Source organism: Tenrec ecaudatus, chromosome 17, assembly GCF_050624435.1.
Source record: "Tenrec ecaudatus isolate mTenEca1 chromosome 17, mTenEca1.hap1, whole genome shotgun sequence".
In the NCBI taxonomy this organism is placed as follows: domain Eukaryota; kingdom Metazoa; phylum Chordata; class Mammalia; order Afrosoricida; family Tenrecidae; genus Tenrec; species Tenrec ecaudatus.
Window position 1 is genome coordinate 36,127,599 of NC_134546.1, and position 13,191 is coordinate 36,140,789.

General features: G+C 40.5%; 1 protein-coding gene across 1 annotated transcript in view; it reads right to left on the bottom strand.

The window, feature by feature from the left end:
* The window catches only part of LRPPRC (leucine rich pentatricopeptide repeat containing), a 103,448-nt gene that overhangs the window by 72,338 nt on the left and 17,919 nt on the right, over positions 1-13,191 (bottom strand). The window contains exons 4-12 of the mRNA XM_075536158.1: positions 11,749-11,870; positions 11,601-11,659; positions 10,806-10,892; positions 9,883-10,009; positions 9,408-9,552; positions 8,579-8,724; positions 8,280-8,385; positions 8,090-8,197; positions 1,989-2,107 (exon numbers count right to left, since the gene is read on the bottom strand). Of these exons, the coding sequence (XP_075392273.1) occupies positions 1,989-2,107; positions 8,090-8,197; positions 8,280-8,385; positions 8,579-8,724; positions 9,408-9,552; positions 9,883-10,009; positions 10,806-10,892; positions 11,601-11,659; positions 11,749-11,870 (1,019 nt within the window). The remainder of the gene's footprint in view (positions 1-1,988; positions 2,108-8,089; positions 8,198-8,279; positions 8,386-8,578; positions 8,725-9,407; positions 9,553-9,882; positions 10,010-10,805; positions 10,893-11,600; positions 11,660-11,748; positions 11,871-13,191) is intronic.

The following is a 13,191-nucleotide window of genomic DNA, read 5'->3' on the forward strand; positions in this document are numbered from 1 at the left end:
TTACTCACTCGTGCTAACATTATCAATTGTTTAATAATAGGGACGCAGGGGGCTTCAAAAAGTCTGATTTTCCCATGACCTTTCTCAAGCTCCCTAAAAGGGATATTACTCGTAACCAGGGACCACCTATACAGTTAATCCAGACACAGAAGTAAAAAGGAATCTGTGGAGTTACATGCATGCATGGAAAGGTGCTGAGCAAAAAAAAATAATAAGTTGCTAAGTAACACAGAGAGTATAATCTGTTTCGAAAATAATTTTCCCTCCTTTATTTCACAAGCTGGCAAAGTGGCTCAGGGGCCTCTCCTATAATAATGTCCAAGACACACTGACCTCTGAAAGGACTTACACAGATGATGTAATAATGGCTACCTCAAAGAACTGTGGATGAACGGCTTGGTCAATATCATTTCTAGTTCCTAGCTTATCAATAATCATGTATTGTGTAACTCGACAAAATATTCATATATAGCATGCAAAAATTCAATCCACTATATCCACATATAGTTCACAGCCACAGCATACCAGCACTGTGAATTCTTTTTTTTTGTATGTATGGATTTTTTAAAATGTTTTATTAGGGGCTCATACAATTCTTAATCACAATCCATACATACATCAATTGTGTAAAGCACATCTGTACATTCATTGAGCTCATCATTCTCAAAACATCTGCTCTCCACCTAAACCTCTGGCATCAGCTCCTCATTTTTCCCCTCCATCCCCGCTCCCCTGCAGTACTGTGAATTCTATGAAGCATTTAACAGAACTGCCTCCAAAACAACAAGACATAATACTGAAATTAGGGCAATAGATACAAAAGTAGTTGAGAACAAATGTAAACAAATTTAAGACATTCTCTTATTAGATCTAGTTCTCTCTAAAATAAGTCCCTGAGAAACCCTGAAATCCTGGATTATATTTCTAGAAAGAAAAAAATCAAGAAAATAGAAAGTTATTCTTTTATTAAAAAAAAATTAACACAGTTCTGTATAGCACCAGCTCAAAATATTCCTTTCTATTTTCCAGAAGAGAGATAAAGACACTTCAGACATTGACCCCACTTTTAAGAGGATTATAATTACTTGAAGGGACGAAAGGAGCACTCTGATAACGTCAGTAAAATTGAGGCATTGCTTGAGTAAGCACCTAGGAAGCAGATCTTTGGAACGAAATACTTGCTATTTGGTTCCCTGCCCTGTCATTCCTAATTACACAGCTCTTTGTCTTGTACCTGTAGGCGCGTCCCTCACTGACGCACAGCACCGCCCAAGCCAACTTGACTATTCTGGCCGGGACAAAAAGTATTTGGTGGGTAAATGTTTTGCAATCAGGTAAAATATTAAGACCAAAAAGAATATGGGGTAACAAGTATACGATGATTTCAATTATTTTTTAAAAACACACAATCAAAAATGAAAATGAAATGACTTAAAAAAAATTTTTTAAGAGGAAAAAGTACAATTGAAGTAGACTTGAGAATCTTTGGTAACAGGTTCGTATCAAACAACAACAACAAAAGAAAGCTGCAGTTGCACTGTGAGGTGGGATGAGTGAATATGATTCTGGTTCTTTTATTTAAGGAGCCCTGGTGGTGTAGTGGTTTGGTGGTTCAAAACCACTGGAAGCTCCGCGAGAGAAAGATAGAGCTTTCTACTCCTGTAAACAGTTACAGTCTTGGAAACCACAGGGCGTCATTAAGGAGTTGTCAGCACTGGCTCAATGGTCATCAGTTTGGTTTTGTTTATTGTTTTATATAATTTTTTCCCTAATATTGGCATGTTGTCTTTTCAACACATACTCCTTTTTAAAGTTTAATCAGTATAGATAATACCCTATCATATATCTTTATTAAGCTTTTTTGTTTTGTTTTATTAAGGGGGCTGTGAGGGTGGGTTGTTTATTTTGGGAAGGAGTTCACTACTACACATTAGGGAGAAAAGAAATTCTCTTCAATTATGAAATTAAAGCCAAACTTGTACTCTCACCTGCAAAATAGCACGTGCTGACTTTACATTATCAAAGGATGGAAATACATAATTTATGTATGTCTCCTGATCAGGATTTACTCCCATTTCCTGCATCCCTTTAAGGACTTCAATTATACCTATAATAGAAAACATGGAAACACTGAAATGAAACATTTGTGATACATCAGCAAAATATCAGAGAGTTTGGCTCACTTAAAATGCAGACCCTCCCCCCACCCCAAAAAAATATCAGCATTTGATCGTCTAAAAGGCAGAAAAAGCAAACTAAATACACTTAGAGCAATTAAACCTTATGCCTTACATATTTAACACCTCAACCGAAAAATGATCATAAAACACCAAAGCTGTTATAGAACAATTCGGACCTATACCGTGGATCTGACAAGATTAACACTGCAAAGCTAAAGGGCGGGGAGGGAGGTGGCTTTCATGAAGGAAAAATCTGTCGAAGACAAAACCAGTTTCAAAAAGTGCTTGTAGGTACTTAGGCAAAAAAAAAAAAAAAAAAGGTTAACTCCTGACTCTCATGTTTTGCTATACAAAAAATGGAAAATGGATAGGCAGCAATTTGATTCTAATGAATTATACTAATTGTACTTAAAATCAAAAATTTAGTTGTTTCTTCCCCCACTCCCAACTCCTGAAAGACTTTTAGCAACTTCTTAAAAGGCCAGGTCATCATGCTTTCCAAAACTTGGCTTAACTTCAAACAGTGCCGAGCGATTCCTTCACATCAGACCCAGTTCATTGGAGGCGCTGTCACACTCCCCATGGGTCACCTGACTGACAGAGGCTGTCCTCCAGGCCTGTCAGCTGAGCCTATCAGACTGTGATCTACAGCTGTTCAAACCCAACCACCTGCTCCACGGGAGAAAATGTCTGTGATTACTACAGTCATGGTATATTACAGCTTTTACGATCTTATTTCCTAGAAATCCTACATTAGACCACTGTGAGTCGGAATTGGCTGCAAGGCGTGGGTTTGGAGAGTCTAATATGTGGAAGAAAGATGTAGCAAGTCAGCTTCTATGACTTACAGCTCTGGGAACGCTGTGTGGAGCAGTTGTCTGTCTGTCCTAGAGGGTCACTAAGAGTTGAAATCAACCTGACAGCAGTGGGCTTGGTAATTTACATATAAAAAGCACGCTTATTTCCCTTCTAAGCTCCCTTACTTTCACATTATCAAAATTTCCCCCTAGAAGTCCCTGGTTGTGCCCTATGATAATTCCTACAGAGAGGGGGCGGAGGCATTACTATACATTCGTTACATAATGTGCTCTAGTACAGAAATATACGGGAGAGTCTGATTATATTACAATCGTGTATTCCTTTTAAGGACAATTCTGAGTACAGATCTCATTTTACAACGAAAGAGCATTTAAATTTAAAATAACCTGATTTGGTCAACCCCTTAAAGGTGTAAATGTTTTTTTCTTAATGTGAAAATCATGACCTACTCTTTGCTATGTACCATAAATTCAGAAGTTCGCTATTTGTAAGCCAGATGTAGGACTGGTCGTCAAACAAATCACTAGGAGTCAGCTCCGACATCACTTGTGACCCCACAGACGGAGGCCTGCTTCACTTCACAGGCAGAGGTGACTGGGGCTGCTGAGGAGGGTGCTTCCCTCGTGTTCAGTCTGTGCTGATGTCCAGTATTCTTTCTGACCGCAATGGCTGCTCCCGTGACCAGTTTCAGGCCAACAGTAAGGTGTTCGGTGGGATGCTCTGGGGGGCTGACATGAAAAGTTTTAAGGAGGCCTAACTTTCCAGCCTGGCTTACTCGGTCCCTTAGTGGCAGTGTAACTGAGCAAAAACTTCACCTTTCTGTGCTTTCCTCTCTTAGGCTACCTACTAGAAATGGCAATGTGAAAATTGTCCTTTTCAGGTGTTTATACACATGGCTGTGCTGGGTCCTTATAAGCACCACATCGGGTTAAGCAAAGCAGTGCTTGGAAAGGTACTCAATGCGGGAACATAAGTTTCCTGAGTCAACAGGGCACCCAAAACTAGATGCTTACTGAATGGATGGAAGCAAAGTTTCCCAGAATTCTAACTATTACCTAGTATGGTAAAAAGGCTTGTGATCTAGCTTCGGGCCACCTTGGAGACCGCAAGAACAGCACCTTAAACAAGCTGAACCAAAAGAATCCCTAACTGCAGTTTCGTCTCACTCTATAATCTGCGCAGCGGTTCTCAACCGGGGGTCAAACGACCCTTTCACAGGGGTCGCCGATTTATAACAGTCGCAAAATTACCGTTATGAAATAGCAACAAAAGTAAGTTGATGGTGGGGGGGGGGGAGGTGGTCACTGAATTGGAGGGTGGCGGCATTAGGAAGGCTGAAAACCACCGTGTTAAGGGATGTGCTTCTCCAGGACAACAAGGGGGTCCCTGTCACAGTGATCCAATCTTCCACTTAGGAGCGTGGAGTGGAGTGAAGCCTCCCAAGCACTGGCCGGTGCCTGGAACCCCCCTCTAAGAATGGTGACGCCTGCACTTTTCCGGGCTCAGGGGTACCACCGGGCCAAGGCCTCTTTCTCACACCAAAAGGTGTGACCTATAGGCGTCCCTGGCCGATAATCTAGAACTGTTCGTAATAAAGCATCCTATCTAAGTCTCAGAGTGGTCAGTAGAATTCAAAAGTGTTAATGAACTGATACCAATTTTTTATCCCAAACCCACTAGGTTGAGTTCATTTCAACCCAAAGAGACCCTGGAGTACAGAGCAGAACTGCCCCGCTGTGGGACCTTTCCGGGAGCAGAAAGCTGCGCTTTTCTCCCACGGATGGCTAGTGTTTGAACCAGAGGTCTTGTCGTAAGCATCCCAATGCATAATCCACTCTGCTACCAGGGCTCCTTAGAAAGCAAAGGGGGGAAATGTGTGCCAAATAAGTACTGATGGTATCAATATAGTTTTTCCCCTGAAATTTTCTTTTTATCAACAATGTTTATCAGGAGGGGGAACTGTACTCATTCACTTGACTTCCACTGTTGATGGGCGGAGGCTTTAAAACATTCGTGGAAAAAGGAATTAAAAAGTAATAGAATTTCTCCACAAATATGTGTATGCTCCTTCGTATTTTACACTTACATCTTAGTAGTGAAATGAAAGCAGGTGTAAGAGAACCTGGGCTTACAATTACTGCTCAGGTAAATTCAGTGCCCCCTCAGTCATCTCACAAGACGACATAAAGATACTCTAATAGCTCCTGTCAGTTGAAGGAAGCGAGCACTCAGCAACGAGAAGAGAAACTTGACTGATGGGATATGGCGACAATAAATCCTCACCAAAATGTATTCCTTTTAAAAACAAAAGGGGTTGGCGTGATCTTAGGTTAACTTTGTTAACAATGAATCCCAAATGTCTGTGAACTTAGAAAATCTAACCTAAGAATAAATAAACAATCAAATTAAAAGCTTATTAAGAATTCAAATAGTTCAAAGTATTAGAAAAGATATGTCTTACCTAAATAACTTTTATGACTGTTTTATGCTTTTAGACTTTGTCCAGAGCACTGACCTTATTTAAGAGGAAAGTTCCTAATTTTGAAAAGTAACGATTTTTCCTCCTCAACCACACTATTCCAATGGCACGCAGGGCTTCCACTGGTTCTTCTTTATCCATTCTGCCCACTTCTAGCCTGACTTTTGCGTCCCCTACACACCAAAGGATGTAGACCTCCCATCGTTTGGGGTTATTTCACCTCATTTGGACTAACTTGCTAAAAATGTATGACTCTTTCTACCTGTGCCATTGAGGGAAACGGTGTTAAGTCATGAGAAAATCATTAGAAAACCCCTTTAAAGGGGTTGGGGAGAACTTAATTTTCAGCCAGGAAAATCCTAGAACTTGGATCTTTCTAATACTGAAAACTTTTGGTTTTATCTAGCCTTCAACTATCTTTATATCCTTAGGATGTTACGTATTCCTTATGAAACCCCCTCCACAGCCTGTACCACTCCAGTCACTGTCCCTTTGACTGTTGTTACATAGTAGGGTCTAAACCTGGCATAGGCCAGTTCACAAAACAGGAGGTAGCGAACGAACCCAAAGAAAAAGAACACATTCGCCGCAGTCCAAAAAAGGCTACCTTCGTCCCACAGAATAAAGGAACTATACAGACTACGAGACTACCTCCCTGTTACACGCAAGACTGCAGATTTTATATATACACTTTGCCCTTTTCTAGGACAAGAAACCCTGGTGGCATCATGGTTACGCGTTGGACTGCTAACCATAAGCTCAGCAGTTCAAAACCGCCAGGCGCTCCTCGGGGGCAAGGGGAGGCTGTCTACTCCCGTAAAGAGTGACCCGCTCAGAAAGCCATCGGGGCAGTTCTACCCTGCCTGTCCTCTAGGGTCACTATAGATCAGAATTAGCTCAATGGCACTGAGTCTGATCTTCTAGGAAGCCCTGCAAGGGAGAAGCTAGTCTGTAAAAACAAATGGCAATCTGGCACTCTCAAAGCACATGGCTCCGTAAAGACAAACTTTTGTATTTTTTTCCAGATAAAATTTCCAATGATTAAAAGATTTGGTATCTCAACTTTAAATGTCCCAATGGCAAAAATTGGTACCTACTTTTTAAACAAGTTATGATTTTTAATAAATTAAATGCAGCACAAGATTTGCAAAAGTCCAATGTGACAATGATAATGGTATCAAGAGTATTCAAATTTGTAGGCAGAAAACGTCGTTGTAATTCCAGCACCGACGCCCACAGAGCCAAGGGCCAGTCAATGAACCACCGTCCAAGTGTGCTCCTCATTCACCAAACGTGAGCTTTCAACAACGTACTTTTGACATCTACATTCTAAGACAAGATGGATTCAAGAGAAAGCCATTCTTCTACTCGTTCCCGCTACAACTGGAGAAAGAAACTATCTGACTTCTCTTCTGCTTACCTAAATGAAGTTCTAGACACTGTTAGATGGCTGGGGAAAGCAAAAATACCCGATGAACAAACAAATATTTCAACCGGGGAACCAAAAGCATGTTCAACCCCTCCGTACAGGTGGGCAACACTACCACAGCAAAGACTTCCCAGCAGTGCTTGAGGAGCAAAGCGTGAAAGGTCACCTCGTGGAGCTTTCCGAACGGGAGGCGATGCAAAGAGTTAATCAACGAGCATATTGTTTTCACGAAGATTTTTCTAAAAAGGATTCAGAGACTTTTATAGCCAGAAACAATTAGGGAACACTTGTTTCAGTATTCCTTTAAACCAGAAGACGACTATATATTTAAAATAAAATTGCAATATGAAAGTCTGCTAAAAGCACTTTTTTGTTGTTTGTGCATTTTGTTTGTCACCCAGTGTCACACTAACAACTCTGCATCTCATTCTAAAGCACATTATACTGTAAGATAAAATGAAAAAGACCATTTTTTGTTTCCCCAAGGGGGAAGTACTTTCTGTTAAAAGCATCTTTTTATGAGACTACTCTTTCTGAATTACCAATAATGCAAACCAAAGAATTAGATACTGTACTCTTAAATTTAATATTTTTTCAATTCTTATTCATAGCCTATAGACATCCCATGTGTACCAGGGAAAAGTATGCTAAATGCTTACACCTACTTAAGAACCTGGAAGATTGAGCATTTCTGTCCTTCAATCAGCAGGCTGTCAGGTCATAAGCACTCATTTTGCAATAAAAGTTTTCCTGCCTTGCTTTGCTGTACTACAGCTCAGTTAAGAAGAATGAGACTGGTCCACAAAGAATGGTCACGTTTCTTGTTCTGATGAATCTGACTGTACCTTTAGGTCTTCCTCATAAACTAATTGCAAACATCTCTGAGAAATTAAGAACTAGAGTTTGATTAAACACTAAGAAATTGTGTGCTATCTAAAACTTCACTTGTAAATCTGACTGTCAGCTCAAGACAAATTAAGGCATGAAATTAAGGCGAAAGAAGTCTGTCAGGTTTTGTTTTATTTTACTGCTTTAGAAACTCTGTGAGGGCCTATGACAGTTTCCTCAGAAGCGCTCCGACTCAGGAGTAAGCATGCTTGTGCAAAGATTGCAGTTTGATGTGTGCACAAAATGTTATACTAGATCCCTGAACCTTTAAATCTGTAAAAGGAAAAACTTAACCTTGAACATTTTTCTCCTTTTGATGTCCAACTATTAAAGGCCAGAAATAATGAGTTCTGATAGGAAAACCTTCTTCTTTCAGAGACGTCATGAGAGCCTTTGCCAGATCTGCAAGAGAAAGCACAGCACATCACAAAGCCACTCGGGCTACGTTTACTTAAAACAACTTAAATGATAATAAATGCGGTACCAGTTTTCTTGGCCACTAGAGCACAGTGCAGTGTGAACTGGAAAGGGGACGAATGCATCTGACTCTCCTCTAACTTCTTGCAGTAGTCTTTCAGCTTCTCCACGGGCTGGGGGGAAAACGCCACCGCGTCAGTGAGAATCTGCGCATGTCCTGTCACTTCACCTTCTGTAAAGAGTCTTTCCCTTGTAGGATGAAAATTTTCAGGCTCCCAGTTTCTAATTCTCATTTTCTAATCCTCTACTATATGGTAAAGACTCGTTGCTTAGTACACTGTGTACAAAGTGGAATGGATAGAGTACCGTATTCACTGCCACACAATGTCGTAAAAAGAAGCTTCCAAAATCACTCAGGCCCTCTTCTCGCGACACAGGGCAGGCTAACAGAATCTGCAACGCTGTATCTTCCAGGTTTTCAGTGATCAAAAGCAAAATGAGGTTCATTGCATCTGGGAAGAAAAGACATCTTTTTACTACATTACATCATCTTTCCCATTGCCATCAGTACTAAAGACAAAATTAGGAACTGCAAAACTAAAATAGCTATCTCAGATTTGAGGGACATGTATGAAAAATAACAATGAAATACTTCCAAATCAAACCATTCCCAGATACAGGCTTACCTCGGAGACAGTGCAGGTTCGGTTTGAAATCACTATCATAGAGCAATAAAACAAGTCCCACCTTTTTTAAACCTCTCTCCACCCCCAACTTTTTTTCCAGTGAATATGAATACCCTACATTCTAGGCCAGTGTGGACAAACTGGCATGGCATGAGAATCACCAAACCCTGGCCAGAGGCACAGAGGAAGCACATGCCGCTGGGAAGTGGCACGGGGCTGCGAGGCGCAGAGTTGCCGCGAAACTTCCATTTATGAAAAAGGCACGCGCCGTGGAGCGCATGGACTGGATGTGCCTGGACCCATCATCTCATGGTTCCTGGCTTCCTACATTGTCTTTAAAGCCAGAGCGCCCCATCCCACCACCAGCGGACGTCCTTTCCCTCATGTGCGCAGGAGCTCCAGAGTCTGGGCTACAATTTCCTCTGTCTTTTCTTTTTTTCCACAAACATTTGAGGACTCCTTGTAAAAGATGCTATACAAAGTTTTATGAAGACACATTTTTTAAATACCTGGTATATATCTTCTTTCATAGGTAATTTTGTCCAAAATCTCTGTGACATACTGTGGATACCCAGCTTTACTGAAGCTAAAGATAATTTGCAGAAAATCCCGGTCCATGAGGTAAAGATCAGATTTCGCCATCTTCTCCAAAGTCTACAAACAGTTGCAGAAATTAGAAGAAATGTTAGAAACCAGTGTTGTTGTTTTTTTTCTACTAATTTTAAACCCAGATTTATTAAAATGCTAAGATTCAAAGTATTAGAAATAAACATCATCCAAAGGTTTAAGATTTTTTCATAAAACTGGAAAATATACTTTTAACAATTATGGCAGAAGCAATACCAACTGCACTGTAGTAAGAATTCTCCTGAAGTATTATTGCACTCTAAAGAGTTGTATAAACTACACTTCTCTGCCCCATGCAAAACATGCTAATTTATACAAATGATTTTAACCTGTGCATTATTATGACTGAATTCATACCTGCTTAACATGATCAATGTCACCCTTCTCAGCATATGCATTCAACAATGAAAGGTATGTGTCTGGACCAGGTTCAATTCCAGCCTCCTTCATCACTGTAAGAATATTTTCAGCATTCTCCATGTCTCTGGAAGTCAGTTGAGAGAAAATAAAACAGACTGCTACCCAAGACCAACCCCTTTACTACTGAGTCAGCCCCAACTTACAGCGACCCTCTAGGACAGAGTAGAACTGGCCCAGAGGGGTTTCAAGGCTGTCTGTCACATCTTTGCGCTAAGGAGCAGCTTGTGGGTTTGAACTGTTAGCCTTTCGCTTAGCAGCATAGCACTTTGACCACTGCACCCAGAGGGCTCCTTTAGAGTGCCCTAAAACGCCAAATTAGCCAACAGGGCCCTATTACTGAATAGAAACGAATTGCCTATGGGTATTAGAATTTAAAAATTCTTGAGCACAATTCAGAATCATAATGTCAAAATAATAAATAAAATAATAAAGATCACAAACATACCAACATTGTGTAGATAGCGTTCCCCCAAAGTAATGAAACTGTACAGTGACAACATGAATTGACTTCCAATAGAGTGCCTTCTTCTCCTGCGCATTATCATGTGATGGCTAAGTCCATCTTACGGACAGAATGACGGCTATCAGATTACTCGTCCACAGGCACCTTCCCCCTCGAACACCAGCAGAGCAGAACCCCGTTTTCCAACGTTACAGCACTGTGGGGCAGGCTGCTCAGTTTTTAAAGCAAGAGCATTTAAAATTCTGTGACACGCGAAAAGGGAGTTATTAAAAAAATGATTACGCTTGACCTCACCCTGAGATTTTCTGAGAGGGGCAGTCACTATGGTTGGATCACCTTCTATAGCAACTGTCTATCAGTTAACCCCCACGGAAGACCAAGCTCTCGCTGGACGTACCGGGCTCTCGCGTGCCCTGTGACGAGGGCGCTGAACACGGCCTCTGTGACCGGGAGGTCCTTGCTCTTCATAAACCCGAGAATCTTGCTGTAACGACAACAGCAAATTAATACGGCTCCTTGGAAAGACACATCAGAGTTTCTAAACCAAGTATAAAGTCAGGCCTTGAATTCCTGTTTTTGCTCTTAACTTACACTAGCAAAGCTCACTTGTTTTTTAAATTTCAAAGTGAAAACCTACTCCTTTCCACCCAATCCCACTATCTGAACTATCAGGAGTCTGTATTTAAAAATACAGCCATCTGTTCTACACTAGAGTTAATCTTTACAAAGCCCAAAGTTTAGTAAAATTCATTTACTTAAGAGGGAATTGTACATTTTAAGTTAGTCCCCAAATCCCCAATCTTCCATCCCTTGTGTAATAAATTTTACACAAGGAAAGAAATGCTATAACTGATTTTATATGAATCAATGGGCGAAAGTTATTATTCCCAATTCTTAAAATGCCCTTTAACTGGCTAAGTGCATTACCCTTATGAAAGAGTCAAGAAGAAAGTAAAGCCAGTTTTATTGCTCAACTGTTTAAAGTCTCCATTCCAGTAAATCAAAGTTTTAATTAAAATGTTAATTACAAACCTGTGTTTTCTCTTATACAACAATTTTATATTTTAATTAAATCTGTTAGGTTAAAATACTTCCAAAATAACTTCCTTTACTAAGGAAGAAACGGTAAAAATGATAACCTTAACAAAGTATTCTAAGTGTATAAAATGTACAAATGTCTAGAGACCCCTACCTGGCACCTTCAATATCACCTACATTACAGTAAGCAGCAATCAACCGCTGATAAGTCACCTGCCAGTGAAAGGAGACGGTTAGTTTTTTTTCCCCTGGGTTAAAAAAAGTAACTGTGATCAATAACATCTGCAATAATAAATACCTACTCGGTTTGGCTGAATATTTGCTTCCTCCATTTTAGCCAAGAAGTCAGTTGGTGAGAATGTATGTTCATTCTGCAGATAGACTTTCAGTAAAGCGTTGTAGTGACTTACATCATACACAGTACCTATGAAGGGGACGTTCACCAAATTTTTAGAAAGTATTTAAATCACAACTGAAATAAATAATGGAAATAAATTTAAGTCCACACACATGGGGGGGGGGGCACCAGCATTTCACCTATTTACCTTAATACTCATCTACATTGAAATCCTGTCAGAACAGAGTTAAGTATGCGAGAAAGACAATGCTTACTGAACAGCTATAAGGAACAGCCTATTCGGGTGCTGAGGTCCCTGGATTACAAAGCATAGTACGGCACTCCTCTTCACACCATCCCTCTACTTAAAAATGGCTGGCAGTCCAGCAGTCCTCACCACACTGAGATGTGACTGGAGTTGTTTCAAAGATCCTCTCCATTCCCGGGGGCCACACAATTAGGGTTCCTACTTGGCTTTATTCTCACCACTCAACTCCTGACATCCTGGCCACCCTATGGGTCTCGAATCCTAGCACCTGTTATAGCAAATTTCTTTTTTTAAATTAACTCCCTGTGGCCACAGAGGCCAACACCTGAAGCTAGATTATGAGGTTCTATGAAGCAAAACTTGATCTACAGACCGTACCAGACCCGTAGGTCTACTGCTGCAGGCACTGTGCTAAGTGATGTGAATGTAGAGGCCCACTGCCCTTCACTGTAGCTTTGAGCAGATACTATCCGCCTCATCTCAGAGCAGGAAGACGGACTCTTCCACTTATCCAAGGTCCATGGCAAGTAAGTGACCATAGGATTTGAACGTAGGGGGTACATTAGAAATCTAGGTTAGAAAACCCAACTGCTAACATGTTAACACACTATCTGACAACTTCTTTTTAAAAAATCTCAACTCCCAGTAAACTCTAATAATGGTTGGCTACCACTCTAAGGCTGAAGAAAAGTAAGTTTAAGTTTATAATCTTGTGACAGGATTCCCTCCAGTTGGAGTGTTACTGGAACACTGAGGAGCCCTGTTCAAACCCCATACCCGCATGCTGGTCTTTCCCTATGGGTTTGGTCAGGAACAACGCTAAGAAGAAGAAGACTACCAAGTTTCATTTCTCTCCTTCCATTTTCCCCCGTCACACTGGTAAATTAACAACTACTTCTATTTCTAGGGTAAAAGAAACTTCATTCTGAAACCCAACGTTTATTTATATATTTTAAAACTTTAAAAATGAATTCAACTATGAGAATCATAACTGTGAGGTTACAATCTGACTTTATTCTGCAGTCTGTTTTTTGTTTTTAATATCAGCCCCACACATTTCATAAATCATATTCAGTTTATCTTTTTGTAGCTATTGTTAATCAGCTTTTTGTTCAATGCATTTTATTTCCTAAGTAGACA